The following is a 20117-nucleotide window of genomic DNA, read 5'->3' as shown; positions in this document are numbered from 1 at the left end:
ATATTGTTGATATTTTGTGTGTTTTAAAAAATGGATGTGATCATTCTCCGTTTGGGCTACTATATCAAAGTACCTACGATCAATATCTGGTTTCTTTAGGAACCTTTTTTTCCAACTCAATTCTTCATTGGCCATGCTCTCGACCGATGAAATATTATTTAAAAAAAAAAAAGTATACAAGACACTATTTACGTATGATACAAGGAGTTCACAATAATTGTCTGTCAGATCTTAAATCAGGTGGTTTGCAAGATTTTCATCGGCTAGACTCAAAATTGCAAAAAATAAAATTCGCGAATCTCATGACACATCTTTAGCCATTCAATCTGACATCATATGGCTAGACCTCCTTGTAGCAAAGATATGTGGTCTCACACTATATAATCCCATTCACAAATGTCATTGCTTCTTGGCGGTTGAATATAAATAAAAGATCTGGAGTGAGAGTTCTTTCTACTTTCTGTTTTTATTCTCTTTGCTGATATTTCTATATTCTTCATTGCTGAGACTTCAAGGAGAGCATCTCTACCATGGTTTACTCCCTCCAAACTTCTGGTGATCCATTTTGTTGTCATTCAAGTTTGATTCAAGGTACTTTTTAAACAGCAAATCAATATGGTGTTTGTGTATCTACCATCTTTTAGGGTATGAATTTAACAGAGACTTTTGCTGTTTCACTAGGCTAGGTTGTACTCATGGAGGTAGTTATCAAAGCTAATGCATCTTGAGAAACAGGTAGGGGATGCTAAATATCTTAAAAGATAGCAAGAACATCTTGTGCCAGTCTTGAGTTCAGTGGAATTCTACATCTGTTAATTTGTGTTTGTGGAGTTTTGAAGGTGGTTTCTTCTAGAATTGAAGTTCTCGTTGTTGTTAACTGAGTTGCTGTTGCATTTCATTGCGGTTTAGTGTCGTTAACTAATTTCGTTGTTGTTAAAGTTCTATATTGCTTTACCCGATCTGCTCTGCTTTACAATTTCCATTGCTATCCAGTTCCATATTGTGCTACGCGTTCTCCTTGTGGCTAACTGTTTGTTACACAATCTCTTGGTGGTAGCCATTACTATTGCTGTTAACAATTTTCATTATCACAAGCAGTGTGAACAGTTTTCGGTACTGTTATGAAAATACCAAAATTTTAGTCTTCAAGAACAGGAAAACCAAGGTTGTTCCTATAGTCTCTTCCAAAGATTTGTTCGTCCTTTCTTACTGAGGCAATTTTTTTTTGCATTCTTTTCAAGCACTTTCTTTCGTGCCTCTTAATGTGTTAGTATTTTAGGTTTTGAAAAATACTTGTGTGTATTTTAAAATGACAATATGGTTTTGTGCAATGTTTCTAAGCTGTGTATTTTATAAAGAAAGAAAGGTGTGCTTTTTTAGTCCCACATTGAAAAGAAGAATGTGAATTAAATGATATTTAAGTGTAGAGGTTCTCATATTTTATATTCTCAGTACAAAGGTAAGAGTGATTGGTAAACATGTATGCCTAGGGCGTTTGATGGTGCACTTTGTACTTCATGTGTGTGTGGGTCGGGTTCTTGCCGTTTGAGGAAATGGATGCTCGTAGCCGTCGAGATTAAGGGAGTCTTAATGTAGTCTTTCCACACCTTTTTCTCGCACCATTCTGTACGAAATTTGAGAGAGCATGACATAGACTCATCTCTCTCTACTCGTTTCCTCTATTTCTCTCTCTAAACAAAACATCTGGTGTCTAGTGCGGGCTTCAAATACGAGTGCATAGAGCTTTGGAGCATCAAAAGATACCCTTATGTTTTCATGCATCTCGAGGATGAATTGTTTTTCCTTATGCACACAATTTACAATATCGAAAGACGATAAATATCGTCTTGAGATAATGCTCATGCATTCTTGAAAATTAGAAGGATTCAAGCTATATTTTGTTAAGAACAATTGTTTCATGCGGGTTAGACCGCAATTCTAAAATATGCAGTCCAAAGGTACAAAGAATCATCTTAAAGATGGATGCAAATTAGTGGTACATCTAAAAAGAATTGTAACTAACTGTTCAAATGTTTTCTTAATATATATTATTTCTAATTTTCATTTTTTTTTCATATTCATTATCTCCATATATATTCTCTAAAAATTATGATAAAATTATATTTAGAAATATATTTATTGACAAGCCTGCATTTCTACATGTGTGGACTTGGCCTCATGCTAATCGCATCCTTTTCTTAATTCGTACTGTCTTTTTGCCCCTGTTTCACCCAACCAACTCCCAACATAATGCATATAGATGTTGGCTTCTCCGGAGGGAATCGGCCAATTTAAAAATCCTTTCTCTATATCTTGTGTTTTAATCGTACGGCTACGTGGGTGCAGTGTAGGCCCTTTGAGGGAACATAGGTTGCGTTCTTGGACATTAAATAAGTGGTATTGTCTTTTACGTATGTTAAGGGTCTTCACAAAACTGCAACTGCATTTCATTTTCTGAGACTCATGGCGATCCATTCAAGAAACCAAGAAATGCTTTCCTTAGTTCTAGGGAAGATTGGAGAGAACGGTTGTTAACTCCATCCAAATGGCATATCAAATTTGATACTCCAAATAGAAATGGGCATGCTTTTCTTCTTTTATGCCTTGTTCTATTACCTTATTGTCCTATATGCGATGACTTCATTAATTGTTTTCTTCTTTTATACCTTGTTCTATTCCCTTATTGTCCTATATGCGATGACTCTTATCAACCTATAACCTCAAGTCTCACCCCTTTACCTATTTATAGGCTATGATGAAAGTTATGTAACCTACCAAATGAAACAAGTATTCCATAACTGGGCTTGAGCCAGGCCTTGGCCCAAGCCTGCACTGGTGTGCATCAGGCTGAAGGGGGGTCAGGCATGGTCCTAGCCCATTTTGGGAGTGGCCAGACCTAAAAAGACTCAAAAAGAAAAAAAAAAAAAAAAAAAAAAAGGAAAAAAAAGCAGGGTTAACGCGGTCTTGTTGGGGCCACAATCCTAACTCAGTCCGTCAAGCCATTGGGTCATGTTGGCTGGAATTAAAAGGCTCAAAAGAAAAAAATAAATAAATAAATAAAAGAAAAAAGGGCTAGGCCATGATGGTCCAACCCAAGCCTGACCTGCGGCCATGATGGCCTAGCCCTCGAGCCACATTGTGGCCCACGTCATAGTTTTTCAAGGCTGGGCTAGGCTGCCATTCCATTTGCCAACACTACGTATAAAATAAAGCACTAGAGAGTTTCAGACCCACGATCAATAGTCTATAGTTATTTAGTAAAATAGTCCATATTTATTCAGTAAAGATGGGTGATGAGCTATCCCCTAATTTTATAGATATTTATTTATTAGTAGAAGCGTGGATGATTGATGCTAGCTACCCTAATATCCTACACGTATAAATTATATTATGTTTTGTTCCTTTCATTGTGGATAACCCTTAAATTTCTTTAATCGTTTGAAAGAAAGACAGGAGGGGGTTCGAGAAATTTCCCTGTTCCAAAGCATGCCCAAGGTGGTTTCTCAATAACACTAATTCTATATTTCCATTTTAATCTTGAAAGAGATTTAATGATCTTGTGGGTTCATATTATACATTTTGCCTTTCCCCCGCCCCCAGCCCCACCCCCACCCCCACCCCCACCCACAAAGATCAAATTAACTTTGGGTAATTCATCACCACAACAACAAGAACAATTTTAAAATTGTTGTAGTTTGAATAAGATGTCTAACCTTAAACAATAAGGGGTACTTTTAAATCTTGTTAAAATAAGTAGTTCTGCGGTTGAAAACCTTAATGATGACTTAAAAGTTCTATGTTAATGGAGAGATCGAAGAGTATGTTGCATATATAATTATAGCTGGGTAGACGAAGTGGAGAGGTGCTTCCGGAGTCTTATGTGATCATAGCATTCCGATGAAATTGAAGGAGAAGTTCTATAGGGTGATTGCAAGAAACAACATGCTCATAGAATGAGTGGTGCTGAGATGAGGATGTTGAAATGGATGAGTGGTAAGACAAGAAATGATAAAATTCAAAATGAATACATATGAGAGAACTTAAAGATAGCTCCGAATGGGCAATAAAATGAGGGAAAGTAGACTTAGATGGTTTGGCCATATGCAATGTCAATCTAGAACAGCATTGGTTAGGAGGAGCGATTTGGTTAAAGTAAAAAACTCGAAAAATGCATGAGAAATGCACAAAAAATATATATAAAAGTAGTGAGAACAAATATGATGACCTATAGTTTGACTGAAGGTATATTCCTAGATAGACTGGAATGACAAAATATAATTTACGTAGCTAACCCATAATAATTGGGATAAGGCTCTGATGATGATGATAATGTCTCGAGGTCGAGATGATCATTTATAGGGTTTTTTGACGTCTGAAAAATATTTTTGGGAGGATTTCAAATAATATAAATCCCTATGCTAAGGTGTTTTCCTTGCAAGACCAAATGTAGAGTATTCCCATGGAACCTCTATGTACACACCAATTTTGATATGATTTGGGAGTGCATATACTATTCTCCTGTGAGAGAAATTGTTAATTTGCTTCGTCGATTAAAAGATGTAACTCGGAAAAATTGGATTTGAAAATTTGGGATCTACTAATATCATTACATCATTATCATTCAAACCTTATCCCAATTATTTGAGGTTGGCTACATGAATCATGTTACTCCATTCGTGCCTATCAAGAGCCATACCCTTAGTAAGACCAAAAGTTACCATATCTATTCTCACTACTTCTATCTATGTTCTTTTAGGCATTGCTTTCCACTTTAAGTAAATTACACCTCTTATCGGTGCTGTGTAGGTCTAAGCTGCATATGGCTAGCCCATCTAAATCTATTTTTCCTCATCTTATCACCTATTAGAGCCACACCTAAGTTCCCTCATATACATTAATTCTGAATTCTATACTTTTTTTTCTTGTTACTCGTCCATTTAAACATCCTCATCGTAACTACACTCATCCTTTGGACATGTTGTTTATTTACCGCCTAACATTCCGTCCCATAAAATATAGTTGGTCTTACAATTATTCTATAGAACTTTACCCTTTAGTTTCAGTGGCATGTGGCGATCATATAAAACTCAAGATGCACATCTTCACTTCACCCACCTAGTTCTAATTCTATGTGTGACATTTTCTTCAATTTCTCAATTCTTTTGGATTATCGATCCTAGATATCAGGAATAATGTCTTTTATTATTTTTTGGCCATCAATCTTAACTACTTCTTCATTTCTACTTTTATTATTACTAAACTTGCATTCCATATATTCTATCTTAGTCCGGCTAATTTTAAAATCTCTAGATTTTAGAGCATCCATTCATTATTGTAACTTTGTATTAATGCAACCTCTAGTGTCATTAATCAAAACTAAGTCATCCAAAAACAATATATATCATGGTACCTCATCTTGTAGGTGCGTGGTTAACTCATCTATAACCAAAGCAAAGATATATGGAATTCACTTGTATCTCCACTAGTTATCGGTACACAAGTTAGCTCTACCTTGTAAATATCTTTCATTATGTCAATAAGATAATTATTAAAAAAAAAAAAGATTATGGGCTTCTTAATCCTTGGATCTTGCTATCTAAATAAAGGGCGGTACTCATTCAATTTTAAGACATTATTTTTTCAAACTCATAGGATGTATATTTCTTTTTTGTGGAGTTGGTCTCCAAGTAGCAGATGGTAAATCCATAAAATTTGGCGTCCTAAATACTTCTAATGTTTTTTTTGACCAAGGGAGTAAATGAACAATTTGCTCCAAGGAGAGCACAAAATCATTTGGCATGGTCAATATGGCAAAGCTGAATACGCGGGACGTAGCTGGTGACGTTACAAACGACATGGCCTGCAATACCGATGATAGCGATGCCTTCCAGCTTTATACATCCCCTCATTATAATATTAGAATATCCCTTATTATATATAAAATGAAATTAAAATAAGTAATGGAAGAATGCCTAATTTGGCTCTCACTACTTGTCTCGACCCTAAATCCCATTAATCCAAACCACTCCCTTGGAATCTTAAACCAAAGAACCATACTGCTATATAAGCCTCCCTAGCCTAGTGCCACAGGGTTCAGTGCCACAGGGTTCGGACAGACACTCATACTACTTACTCTATGTTTCCTTGACCTTGTGCAGCCAGGGAGGAGCGAGTGACCTAAACCTCACCAAATACCCATTCTACTCTACGTTTCCTCAGCCTGGTGCACCAGGAAGATAGTGATTTAAACCTTACCAATAAGAGTACTCCTAACCTAGTGCAACCAGGTTGAGAGAGAGAGTTCCTGAGATGAGGATGTGCCGAAAGCCTGCGAAGGGCCGCGAAAAGTATGTTGGGGTCCGACAGAGGCCCTCAGGAAGATGGGTCGCAGAGATCAAGGACTCGGCTCATAAGGTCAGGTTGTGGCTCGGCACCTATGACAGTGCAGAGGATGCAGCGCGTGCGTACGACGAGGCGGCTTTCTCGCTCCGGGGGCCCGGGGCTCGAACCAACTTTGGCAATCCGACCTCGACCTCAAACCAGGTGTCTGCGAACGAGGACCCGACACCGTTCTCGTTTGAGGGCCCTGAAGAGTCCACATGCGTGGTGGGGGGCTTAAGGGGTGCCTTGCAGGCAAAGTTGATGGAGGGTAGGGGGCTGAGCAGGGGCACGGTTGTGGGTCCCGCATCGTCGGCGATTAATTCGGTTTCCGAGAAGGGATCAGGGGATAAGAGTGAGATGTGGAATACATGTTTAGGGGGAGGAGGTGGTGGTGGTGGTGGTGGAGGTGAAGGCCCCGGTGAGAGTGGAGGAGGGGGGGATGGGAATTTTGAGTTTGTTGGGGGTTTGGAGGAGGGAGAGAATGGGAGTTGGGCATGGGATTTGCTTCTTCCATCTATGTTTTCTCCTTCCTAGTCCTACTCCTACTCCTTTAAGTTAGTGGAATGGAATGGAGTGGAATGGAGTGGAGAGGAGCCCAACAAATACTTCCACCCCTAAAAGGTTGTAGGAAAATACTTTCCATGTACTCTCACACAACCATGGATTTCCTTTTTTTGTTAATATGTTGTGGGGTAATGCCTTCCCACCTTCTCATTATTGTTTAATACCCAGCTTCTCATTATTGTTTTTCCTTCATGTGCCACCATCTACCATAGGGTTTACCTACATATTCCTATTTAATGCACCATATTCGACTTGAAATTCACTCCTATGTATACGGTGCACCTACTTACCCAAAAAAAAAAAAACAACGTGCACCTTATACATAGCAAATTGTGCAGTTACGCCTTCCGCCGAAGAGGCCCTAACCAGGCCTTACACTGGTCCTATTCAGGCCAGGCTAGACCAAGTACAATCAAAGAAGAAAGGAAAAAAAAAGTAAAAAAGTGTTGGACGGGCCTTTTCGTGGCCCTAACCCATGCTCGCCCAGGCCCTCGTGCCACATTTTGTGGTCCAAGCCCTAATTTTAGGGCCGGGCAACCATACTAAGTTTGCCAAAAACCAACCAAAGTTGATAACCCCCTTCTTTTCCTTGTTTCTTTTCTTCTCATTTTTGGTGGAAAATATCACTTAAATCTTTAAGCCACTTTAGAAAATAATATAGGTCTGTAAAAAATCACATTTACCGCTCAAATGTGCGCTTTTATCACAATGACGATCCTTCTTAAAAAATACCTTAAGAAAATTAAATTACCTCTATTCAAGAAATCTAAAATACTTTGACCTAAACCTGAGCCAAACAACAATACCCCTTATTGTTGAGGTTAGAAGTCCAGAGCAACAAAATGATATTGATGATAATAACCTCGTTTGTATTAAAAATACAAAACTCGTTTGTATAAAGTGGCCTTCTTATACGGTAGAAGTAAGGCGCACCTCCATAACTTGGTTGGAAATGTAGTTTTAGTATAAGAAATCTTATGATCGCTTGAAAATCTAGTTTTATTGTTGAGGTTAGTAGTCCAGAGCAACAAAATGATAATAATGATAATAACCTCGTTTGTATCAAAAATACAAAACTCGTTTGTATAAAGTGGCCTTCTTATACTGTAGAAGTAAGGCGCACCTCCATAACTTGGTTGGAAATGTAGTTTTAGTATAAGAAATCTTATGATCGCTTGAAAATCTAGTTTTATCCATAGTTACGAAATTTAAAATTTAAACAATAGTACAGATCGAGTAAGTCAATAAACACTTAAAATTCTTGAAAACGGACGGTCGAGTAATATGTTACAAGATGTATTATTTTTATAGTGCATCTCAAAATCGAGATAAACTGCACTAAATTATTATTTTTCTTCATATCTGTACATCTCAAATTTGAGATGATCCATTGGAGGATTTTCCAACATCTGAACCCTCTCATCTAGAGGATTTTTGAGGTACACCTTACTTCACTTGTACAAATTTACACCTTATATAAAATTTTTCCAATTATTATTACCTTACCAAAATGCCGCTAGTAATTAGGGTTCCAAAACTAAAGAGTGGCAATTTGGAAAATTTTGAAAGTTTATATGTTAATAAAACTTGAAAAAATGAATAAGACCATTTGATCGCCTTAGTAATTTTGAAAAGGGAAAGAAATATCTTCATGCTCTTGTTGATCTATGGTGCACAACATTAGGCATTTTCTTGATTCGTTGATTTACTATGGCCTCAAGTGTCTAATGCATATTTTTAAAAGGGATTGTATATAATGAGACCATTCATCTTTGGTATAGAAAGGTGGCAATTACTTACAACCATCCGATATGAAATTTGATAGCTTGGGTATGTCATAAAGTTCAAATTTTTTTTTTTTTGAACTTTGAGCTTGGTCAATAAAATAAATACAGCTACACAATTTCACGTCCAATAGTCAAACTTAATTGTGACCATCTTGTACTCAAGATAAATAATCTCATTATATACTTTCTTTTATAAAAAAATATTTTTTTATCTATTCATAGTTTTTGGTTTAAGAAGGGGAAGGACCTTAAATTTTCCCTCACCCATCACATGCCGAAGTAAAAGAGGTGGATTTGGCCGTCAATATAAAACCTTACCAAAACTTTATATAAATCCTGAATTTATGTTACCTTCTTATGACTATTGGTAGCAAAAAATGATAGATCACGTGGGGATTCATATAGCCGACCTCAAATAGTCCGAAAAAAAAACTAACGAATAGGATGAGGAGTAGTAATTTTATAAAATAATTTAAAAGTTTAAGTGTTATTTTCCCCTTTACCCACATAAAAATGTGTAATACAAAAGTATTCATGTATGTAAGAACCTCGCAATTTTAACCACCGAGTCGTCCAATCTTCACCAAATCTCTCCAGCCTTATCCCAACCCCAGCACGGACACTATGCGATAAAGAAGCAGCTCACGTATCCTTCCTTCCTTCCATTTCTCCATGGCCACAGCCATGGCTGCACGCTGCTCTATTTCCTCCTTCCCTTCTCTCTCATCTCCCAAAACCCTAAGACCCAAACCTCTCTGTCACACTTTTTCTCTCTGTACCCTCCCAAAATTCCAAGTAAAAAATTCAAAAAAACCCATGATTTCCATGTCCTTTGAAGCTGGAATTGGGGTTATGGGAACCAAGCTCGGAATGATGACCTATTTTGAACCAGGTGGCAAGGTTGTGCCCGTAACCGTGGTTGGGTTTAGAGAGGGAAACATTGTGACCCAGGTAAAGACGCAGGCGACGGACGGTTACGATGCAGTCCAGGTTGGTTATCGGAGGGTCAGGGATCGAAAGCTAACTAAACCAGAGTTGGGTCATTTGAACAAGATAGGGGCAATACCTATGAGGCATTTGCAGGAGTTTAGGTTGACATCGCTTGAGGGGTTTGAGCCTAGCCAGAAGTTAAATGTGGAAGAGTTATTCAATGAGGGCGATTTGGTCGATGTTTCGGGGAACTCAATTGGGAAGGGGTTCCAAGGTACATTGAATTCAATTAATTCTCTCTCTTTCTCTAAGTTTCTCTACATTCATTTGCCTTCTGTTCGCCTAGTGGAAATGATGAGTTTGGGGATTCTGAATGTTGTTTAATTTTGCAAAATCCAAATGGAAATTTCTGAAAATTTGGATTTCGTGTTAGATTGCTTCCATGGAGTTGTTTGTTCCTATTATAATTTAATTTCGTGCTACTGTTTTCATGGTTTTTTGTAGGATACTGCTCTTTTTCTCTCTCTGTCTAGTTCTCCGAATTTGATTTTGATAAATGGGTAGGCATTGAAAAAACCAATGAGAACTGGAGTACTTCCACCATACTATTTGATTATTATGGGCATAAGTATCATAAGTCGAATTCTCCTGTAACTATTTATTTGTAATAAAGAATAATGAATAGTTTTTTATTCGTTCTTCAATTGTTCAATTTTTGTTCCTCCCATTCTTCTCTATCAACGACCATACCCTCGACTAAAAGTCACCGTATCTTTTCTTACTGCTTCTATTCATGCCTTTTGGGTCTTCCCCTTGCCTTTTAGAGCCTTCCACTTGAACCATATCACACCTCCTAACCAATATTGTAGTAGGTCTACATTACAAATGGCTAGTCCATCTAAATCTATGTTCCCTCGTCTTATCACCTATTGAAGTTACACCGAAGTTCCCTTGTATGTATTCATTATGAATTCGATCATTGTCTTGCTACTCATTCATCTCAACATCCTCATCTCCGTTACGCTCATGCTGTGGATATGTTGTTTCTTGACCACCAAACATTCCTATAAAGCATGGCTGGTCAACATCTGATGTATAGAACTTCTCCTTCAATCTCAATGGTATGCGGCAATCTCATAAAACTCCGGATGCACATCTCCACTTTGCCCATACAACTCTAATTCTATACGCAACACCTTCCTCAATCTCTCTATCCTCCTGGATTATCGACCCTAGATATCAGAAACAATTTCTTTTAGGTATTTCTTGGCCATCAATTTTAACTACTTCCTCGTTTCTACTTTTATTATTATTAAACTTGCATTCCATATATTTTATCTTAGTCCGACTAATTTTAAAACCTTTAGATTCTAGAACATCCCCCCAACATTCTATCTTTCATCTATCTTATCCTAAAATAGGGTCAAGTTGAAAGCGTATACACTGCAGTCCGCCTAAATTGGTAAACCTTTACAAATTCTGTCTCTGTTTGGGTTGTAGATTGACTTGTTGATACATGCATAAAGAAAGAGAACTAGAATATTCACATGTGAAGTGCTCATCTATATCATCATGTAACAACTTCCTCGGTTGCATAATAATTAGAGTGAGATATGAGGCCTGAGATAGGCATTCCTATAATTGTTGAATCTCTTGGTAGACTTCTAAAATGGGCTATAAAATTGACAACCACTGAGGGCCATTATTCAGGATGAGGTACAAAATGGGTTTCTTAGATACAATTCATGGATGGCAATATAGTTTTAGCATAGCTTCTATGGGTCACTCCCTCTTTCATAGTTTTGCAGCAATGTGTTTTGAGGAGTTGTTAGGGAAAAATAGAGGATAAGTAATTGCATTATGCATGTTGACATGGTTCAGGAAATGGCTAAACAATGGGTGGTGATGTATTTACCAATGTTTTGAAATTGGGCTGTGGCCTGAGCCAAGTTAGTTGGTGGAGTCTTGCTTAACACCAAAATAGGCCCAAAAATCTTTATTAAGAACAATAAAGATCAGCAAAACTAAAATAAGCAATATAAATAATTAAAAGTATGTAAAAGATTAAAAATTATATGAAGGATGGATATTGAAAATTTTGGTTATACCTTGGAATGCTTAAAAAAAACAAAAAAAAAAAAAGAAAATTAAAAAAATTAAAGCATATAATGGGAGATGTTCACAAATCATCATAAAAGTCCTTAAAACACATATGAAAACATATTTCTAAATTATATACTAGTGTTTGTAAATCATAACAAATTATACCTTGGAATGTTTCAAAAAATTAAGAAAGGAAAAATAAAAAATTAAAGCATATATATTAAGAGAAGTTTACAAATCATCATAAAAATCCTTAAAACACATATTTCTAAATCATATATTAGTGTTTCTTTAACAAAATTTGTGATTCTTAAAGGGAATTTAAGAAGTGTACAGAAACTCGCTTTGGCAGGGCCCTGAGGCTGAGTTACCCATCCTAGTCCAAGTTACTTCTTCGATTCCAATTTGACTTGGCTGTGTCCCTTAACACTGGTATTCACCCTTCCTTGTAAAAATATCCAGCTTGCCCTTGTGTGTTAGTGCTTCTGGGGATAACTTTAGGATCCAATTTTTTTTCATTTGGTGAGAGACTTGACAAATATGTAACTGTATTACATTATCTTTGTCCAAAATGTTGGAGATGGTCATTAAGTAGGAAACCTTAATATGACTTTGTATGAAATGGTGGATTTTCTTGGTTTAAAGTGAAGGAAGCATGCAGATCAATTATTGCTGGGGCCCGGGTATTTGGAAGATGGATATTGTAAGTCCATGTTGATTGATTGTCTTCTGCATTTCGGGACTAGAAATTTGTCTCTAGAGAAAGATTATTATGAGGAAGTTTGTTCTTCATGGTAGTGAGATATTAGATGGAAAATGGAGCAGTACTTCTTCAGTTGTTTGGAGGGTTGTTCACTCTCTAGTGGATATTGTAGGGAAGGGTGCATTGTTATGTGGTGTCAAATTTTGTTGGGACAGGTTGCATGGAGAGTTAACTTGGAGATTAGTAGAATCATTTGATGGATTATTTTGTAACAGGCGGTGTAGAGTGTGGAGCCCTCCCCTTCATTTGACTTATGGCTTTAGGCTCTGTTTGGGGGACCAAATTTGGATAATGGGTCCATACTTTTTTCATTCATCCAATTATGAGTGAGAAAGGAGCCTGCTTGATCTGCCCTCATATTGATGGGTGACGGATCCTTGCAATCCTGGTTGTCAGAGAAATGCCACCAAAACAGGACTGGCAATTAAGAACATAGGTCTAGTGATTAAGGATTGAGATAATCGAAGTCAATATCTTGAAAACAGGACCAAAAGACTTAGTCTGGTCCTATCTATTGCAGCTGATGATCCAACTGGTTGGATGACAGCAGAAAAAGCGGAACAGAAAATCTTTTTATAGTTCTAACTTGTTTAAACTTTAAACCCAGTTTGATGCCTTCAGCCAGATGGTTTAGAGCAGTTCACAACCAGTTTGTGGATATTCCTGGTTTAAGGTGATCATGCGGTTGCATCTCTTTTTCTGACTGGCTTGAATAGAATTTGGTTATTCGGTCGGTTGGAAAAAATTGATTCGGCAATGTTAGACTAAATATTAACATACTTATATTGTTTGGACATTTTTTGTGCGTCAGTGTCCAACATGGGTGTGGGGTGTTAGAATCCTCATGCCATGAAGAATAGCACTCAGCGACATGGCTATATTTTGAGATAGCCAAATCCAACAATTCTTATTCAAGTTCATGATTAGTAGCAAGAACTAGTCAATCATACTGTAATTGGCTGAATGAATAATTATTTCATAGCTCCATTGACATTTTCAAAGTTCACATGTCTACTCAAAAAAAAAAAAAAAAAGAATTTTCTCTAAAATAATGTAATTGATGGTTAATAAACAGGAAGAATCTGTATCAATATGTGTCAGACATGAGTAGGGCACCTAAACACACAAATCCATGGAACTTATAAAAAATGTTGGCTATCTAACTATGGCTACAGTCAAATTTGAAGCCTTGCTTGGTGTACATCCGCACCACGTTGTATTCTCCATTGTTTATGGGATGTGAGATTTGGATTCTCCATTTCTCTAAACTAAAATGGAAGTAAGTAAATTTTCATGACCATCTATGTTTTGTTTGTTCATTGATTTTTAAGTAAGCATATCCCATTTGTAAAATTTGAAGATTTAAGAACTAAATCCCCCAAATGCAATATACAACCCTTTGTGTAATAAATGTTTTATTTGTATTACTTGCCATTCCATTGACTTTTTGCTTTAATCTTTTTCAGGTGGAATCAAGAGGCATAATTTCAAGCGTGGTCCAATGACTCATGGGTCCAAAAGCCACAGGGCTTTGGGTTCCATTGGTGCAGGTACCACACCTGGTCGGGTGTACAAAGGCAAGAAAATGCCTGGTAGAATGGGAGGCACCAAAACGAAGATCAGGAAGCTAAAGATTGTTAAGATAGATACTGAGCTACGCGTTGTCATGATCAATGGTGCAGTTCCTGGAAAACCAGGAAATCTTCTTCGTATTACACCGGCAAAAATTGTAGGGAAGAACATCCCCAAAAATTAGGTTAGGTCTTGTCTTCTCCCTATCTCTTTCCTGCTACATTCCTTTTGTTGTACTTACTTTTGGTAGACTAGTGGTGGAATTTGAAGGTTTGAATATTGAACTGCAATGCTGAATGCCCTAAGTGTGGGTGCAAGAATCCAAACCCCTCCCTTTTGTTTTACTTGGTTTCTCCAATTTAAATGTATTAATTCGTTTTTTGGTCATGTTAAATATAAAAAAGAGTGTCAGGCTCATGCTTACAAGACTCTGCTTATTGAGTCAAACACCATGTGTGTCCCCATGTTAAACAAAAAATATAGAAAATTTCTTGTGAATTTTTTTTAAAGAGAGTAGTTTCTAAGTTTGAACTCCTAATCATCTTTGAGTTGGGTATTACTCTTTCTCTTCCGGGGTGGGGGTGCTTTGCAGATAATCCTTGCATGGGATTGTCTTTAAAGAGACCATGTATATTTTGTACATTGAGCTCCCAATCATCATTGTCCCTTAAATTTCAAAATGGGTGGTTGTAAGAGTGTGTCATGATACAAAGTTCTAAAATAAAAATTCTTGGACTTTGTGGCTCACTGCAAGCCATACAATTTGACATCTAATGAGTAGAAATGATTATGACATCCGTTTACAAAAGATATATGCTCATTTTGTAGACAATTCCTTTCTTCCTACTAAAGTTTGGAATAAGGCTGAACCGCATTTTGTTGTATTCCAATACTTTTGGTTGGTTGGCCCGGTTTGCTTGCATCTAGGAGCAAAATATCCAGGCATGTATGAGGGAGGCCAATGATTTGTCTCAGCACCACCAAAATGCCACATAGTGAAATTAATATACGGCAGTAATTGTTTGCGTGCATATCACTCTATCTCTTGCCCGTGTTCATGTGCATGCAGAAAGCCCACAAACACATGCACACATGTGATAGATTATCATTGGATTATGCCGACATTACATATGCATTTGACTAATGCCATTTGATTACTGTAATGGAAATTACAGTTACTTAGCTTTATAATCAAGTCAGTATTCACTCTAAATTCCTTCTCTTCAATCTTGCTATATTGGAAACCAGAGCAGTATGCAACTGTGATGTGCAAGCTCTCCAAAAGCAAATGTATTAGCATCTACGCGCCTTCCAGGTTGGGGGCCTGTTATTTTCATTTCAAACGTCAAGAAGGAATATGAAAGAAATGAAGGGACGTGTTTCTCCCTCTTATCTCTTCTTAAAAAAGTAACGGACGAATGTTTACATATTCCTCGCTCTCGACTTTTGTCCTTTATACATTAAGGTGACTGATGATCTTTTACTCTTTCCACTGTCCGTGAGGCCTTCAACATTCTCATTCATATTTTGAATCTAATTCCTAGATATTATAGATTTTTCAAATAAAAGTTTTGGGGATTTATGAGTTTCGGCATTCTGGTGGTTCTGTTTTCAGTGTACAGCATCCTTCGTTCATTATTTTTTGAGGCATTCACCTATACCTCTGATTTTGAGGCTCATGGATGTAACCCCTAGGCATTCGCATGATTGCCTTTGACTCTCAGAGTTACATCTTTCTAACCAGCCTCAAACTCATGCCAGTGCTTTCCTGTGCCTCCTGGTTATGTCACAGCTACTCTAATTCTCTACATCTATTGTAATTTATCTCAACAATTTGGGTTTCAAAGCAATGCTTCCATGCAAAGACCAACCAAGGCTTACCACAAACTAACCAAACCAGCTTCGATTTCAAAACCATTACGTATTGCTGGCAATGGTCAACTTTCATAGCATTATGCATTGTTTTTTTCCCTATTGAATCAATTGAATTATGGTTAAGTACTTGATCACCAGCAGTTGTGCAACAGTTTACTTAGTTATACGGACATTTTAAATACCAAAATTCTATATCGCATTCAGCTACCTGTATGAAGTTATGTGTCCCAAGTTTCCATCAACTGAGGAAACTAGACCCAGTTTATGGTACCACAGTCACCATAAAGAAGAATAGCTGGAATAGAGGCCTTTAATGTCACAAAATTTCAAAAACTAGAGTATGATGCTCTGCAAATGTTTGGTGAGTCCCGTACTTAACCATTTAAGTCAGGTTCGATAGACAATTTCAAAGGCATTTATATAGAGAATCAGTCATTTTAAGGGCAATTATATAGAGATAGTTATCAGAGAAGAACCTTGTGCTTTTTCTATAAACTGCAGCAGTTTCGAAAAACTTGGAGAGAAGATAGACTGAACAGTTCTTGCAACTTCAATCTCAGACTGAGACCTTAAAGCCTAAAAGATCAAACATCTCTCTCTCTCTCTCTCTCTCTCTCTCAACCTCCTACCCAACTGTAACAACCCACTACCCACAAAATCACTACCCTACCGGAACGACCCATTAACAACAAAATCACTTACCAAAAAGTAAATTCATCACACTTCTAAACACGTGCCCTCTCTTGCTCAAAATCTCTCTAGTTGCCTTCTCATCAGGGGCAAATCCCCTGGCCTTCATTTTCTCCAAGTACACCCCAGCCTCTTCAGTCTTCCCCTCTTTACATAAACACTCAAAGAAAGTCGTGTAAGTCCCAGCATTTGGTTTAATTCCCTTATCCATCATCTCCAATAAAATCTTATTGGCCTCGGAAAATTTCCCATCTCTCGAGAGACCTTTTATAAGTACAGTATACGTATAAGCATTTGGTTTAACACCAGAGGCCAACATTCTCGTATAAACCTTCATGGCCTCTTTGCTTTGACCAGCATTCGCATAAGCTTCGATAACAGCGGTGTGAGCAACAATGTCAGGCATTTGTCCCTTATCTTTGATCACCCCGAAAAGCTCCATGGCTTCATGGGTTAACCCATCTTTAGACAAAGCATCGAACATTTTAATGGCGTTCGGAATCAACCCTTCCGACTTCATCTTGTAAAAAATCTCTTGAAGGTTTTTTGGGTCCTCTGGTTCTTCAACAACTGGTTTTTTGCTGAATGGGTCATAAGGAGGGGGGAGCTTGCTCTTGTCTATTACCTTGTTCTTCTTTTTTGCTTCTTCTTCTTCATCGTCATTGTCTGAATCAGAGTTGTTGAAATTAAGCTTCGTTGTGCTGTTTGATTTCGATTCAGAGCTGAACCTTTTGAAGAGAGAGAAAATGGAAGTGGATTTTTCTGGGTTATTGAGATTGGACGAGATTTGAATGTTCCCTGGGATTGAGGTGAAAAACTTTGCAGAAGGGATAGAAACAGAATTGGGTTTTGGAAGTAAGGGAACAGAGAGAGAAACGATCGGGAATAGGTGAGAGATTTTGCGATAATGAGAGAGAAAGCACTTACCAATTGACGATGCAGAAGAACTGCAAATAAGGAAGCGGGAAGTCACCATTTTCACTTTGTAAAGTGCAAGCAGAAAGGAGGGGCGGAACGAGACAAGCACGCTGAGAAATGCAGGGTTCAAAGTCTATATAAAATGAAAGGAATATATCCTCGGATTGTATATAATGAGATAATTTACCTTTGATATCGGTAGGGTTGGTGATGGACCCGGACCCAACCCGGAACGTGTCAGTAAACCTGACATGGGTCCGGATATGGGTCCAACATTTGGACCCACGGGTTGAGTCTGGGTTCAAATCTTGGACCCAAAAACTATTCGGGTCAGGGTTTGGGTTCAGTTGGACCCGACCTGTACCTGTAAACAGTTGGAGATAAAATACTTCAAGCCCTAATAAGACAGCTTGAAATCCAACGGCATGTCATTGTGGCTTTGTTGCCAATAACATGAATATAAAATAGTAAAAAATTAGCAAAAAAGAAAAAAGAAACTCATAATGATGGTGGTAATCGGTCCAACCAGACTCAAGACCCAACGGGATAGACCAAAGAACCGACATGTGTATGGGTCCAACTTTTAGACCCGACAGGTCGTGTCTAGGATCAAAACCTTGACCCAAATACATTTGGGTTTGGGTCTGAGTCCAGCCGGACCCGACCCATACCCAACCTGTTGCCACCCCTAGATATCGGGAGGTAACAATTATTTACAACCATCCGATGTGAAACCTTATAGTTTGGATGTGTTATAAAATTCAAATTTCCTTTTTCAAACTTTGAGCTCTGCCAATAAAATAAATGCGGTCATCGAATTTCACATCCAATAGTCAAGATTAATTATGATCACCTTGAACTAAAGGTAAATGGTCTCATAATATACTTTTTCATATATCGTAGGCTACCCCAACTACTTTGAAAGTGATATTAGAAAAAACAAATTATAAATTTTGCCAAAATATGTAGTTTTGGTGTCGGAAATTTTACAATGCATTGAAATTCCATTCTCAACCTTAACAATAGAATTTAAAATTCAGAAAATAGTGCAATCGAGCAAATCTATAAACACTTGAAAATCTTGAAAATTGAAAGTCCAAATAATTTGTTAAAAGATGTATTATTTTTAAGAATTGGAATTCTTTCTTCTCTTTATATCTATACATCTTGAAGTCGACATTATCAATTGTACGATTTTTGAAGTTTTGAGTACTTTTTTTACTTAATTTTTTAGGTGCACCTTACTTTTATAATATAAAGTGGCAACCTTAATAAACTTTTTACTCTAAATTTTAGAAAAAATATCTTTGAATGGCATAAATTATCTTACAATATAGGGGGATCAAAATATTTCATTTTTCAATCTAGGGTTTACTTTTCATATTTAATTTCAAAATACCTAAGTTGCCCCTATTAAGTTTTGGGGATCCTGAACAACGGAGCATATTTTGATTTAATCCACTTAATTGCCCTAGCCAAATTATGTAAGTACCCCTAGTTGTTTAGAAACATGGAACTAAATGAAAGAAAAACCTATGTAATCTTTTGTCAGGGAAATACAACTTTTTTTTTTTTAATAATAATCACCCTTTATAATTTTGGCAACAAGATCATTCACAGATGGTCTTATTACAAATAATAGAAATTCAAAAAATAAATAACACATCAATAAAATAAATCTCAACTACTTGATGCCATTCATACAACCTAATACTGTGCTTGAGAATATAAAAATAAAAGAACAAATAATTAAAAGAAAAGATGCCGAAGATTACCTCAATTGGGCTTTTTACACCCCACACCGAGTCACCACATCCAATAGCGCGGGATCAACGGTCTAACTTCAATTTCGAACTGAAAAAGCTAATTTTGGCCAAACTAGGTAACCACCTTAAATCTCTACAAAACCCTAACTCCAAAATAATTAGGCTCAAATCATAATTTTTTCAACCCTTAAATTAGATCATGAGAGAGAGAGAGAGTTTGTATGTTGGGGTGTGCCCCCTAGGGTCTTTTTAGAAAAGAGAGAGAGTAGAGAGAGAAAATCAGAGAGTAGAGAGAGCAGCGTGGTCCCAAGGGAAGAGAGAGAATTTATGGGAGAAAGATGTGTGTAGAGATGGGGGAGAGCACCCTTATTTATAGTGAAATTTAAGTATAAGGTTTCTTTAGGGTTTCCTATAGCTTGCCTCTTTCTTGAGATCGAATATGGATCGTTGATCAAGGTGACTTGTGGGGTGAAAGATCTGAGTCATCCATTTCATAAATGGGTCATCAACATTACGGAAGGTGCATGAACCATTATCCCCTTTTCTTTAAACCATGTTTTCATCAATATATTTAAATAAATTAAATCCATTAAAGATATAGTGCATACCATAAATTGCATATTCCATCTCATATTTTTCATAAGAATATTTCAATAATATCAAGTCAAGATAATCCTTCAATAATCAAGATACGATACGGTCAATATTTCCTAATCAATATTTGACTATATGCTACAAGATATAGTTACCATATTTAATAAACTTGAA

General features: G+C 37.0%; 2 protein-coding genes and 1 long non-coding RNA gene across 3 annotated transcripts; 2 read left to right on the top strand and 1 right to left on the bottom strand.

Moving 5' to 3' along the window:
* The first annotated feature begins 505 nt into the window (after positions 1–505).
* On the top strand, positions 506–1008 carry LOC148783375 (uncharacterized). Its single transcript, XR_016049742.1, has 2 exons — positions 506–591; positions 682–1008. It is a non-coding gene; the product is annotated as an uncharacterized LOC148783375 (long non-coding RNA).
* Positions 1009–9363: 8355 nt separating this feature from the next.
* Positions 9364–14526, top strand: LOC18431355 (Ribosomal protein L3 family protein). The gene is made up of 2 exons (XM_006841480.4): positions 9364–9936; positions 13995–14526. Exons 1-2 carry the CDS (start codon positions 9405–9407, stop codon positions 14282–14284), a joined length of 822 nt encoding a protein of 273 aa, XP_006841543.3. The 5' UTR covers positions 9364–9404; the 3' UTR covers positions 14285–14526.
* Positions 14527–16439: 1913 nt separating this feature from the next.
* LOC18431356 (uncharacterized) lies at positions 16440–17641 on the bottom strand. Its single transcript, XM_006841481.4, has one exon. The coding sequence runs from the start codon at positions 17639–17641 to the stop codon at positions 16670–16672; it is 972 nt and encodes a 323-aa protein (XP_006841544.1). The 3' UTR covers positions 16440–16669.
* Between the last annotated feature and the right edge of the window lie 2476 nt (positions 17642–20117).

Source organism: Amborella trichopoda, chromosome 2 (genome assembly GCF_054954075.1).
Source record: "Amborella trichopoda isolate Santa Cruz 75 chromosome 2, AtrichopodaSantaCruz75HAP2 v2.0, whole genome shotgun sequence".
Classification (NCBI taxonomy): Eukaryota; Viridiplantae; Streptophyta; class Magnoliopsida; order Amborellales; family Amborellaceae; genus Amborella; species Amborella trichopoda.
The sequence above is the reverse complement of the archived record's forward strand: the minus strand, read 5'-3'. Positions and strand labels throughout refer to the sequence as shown.

Coding starts and splice junctions, on each gene's coding strand:
- LOC18431355 (XM_006841480.4), top strand. CDS start 9,405: ATGGCCACAGCCATGGCTGCACGCTGCTCTATTTCCTCCTTCCCTTCT. Junction 9,937..13,994: donor AATTGGGAAGGGGTTCCAAG/GTACATTGAATT, acceptor AATCTTTTTCAG/GTGGAATCAAGAGGCATAAT.
- LOC18431356 (XM_006841481.4), bottom strand. CDS start 17,641: ATGGTGACTTCCCGCTTCCTTATTTGCAGTTCTTCTGCATCGTCAATT.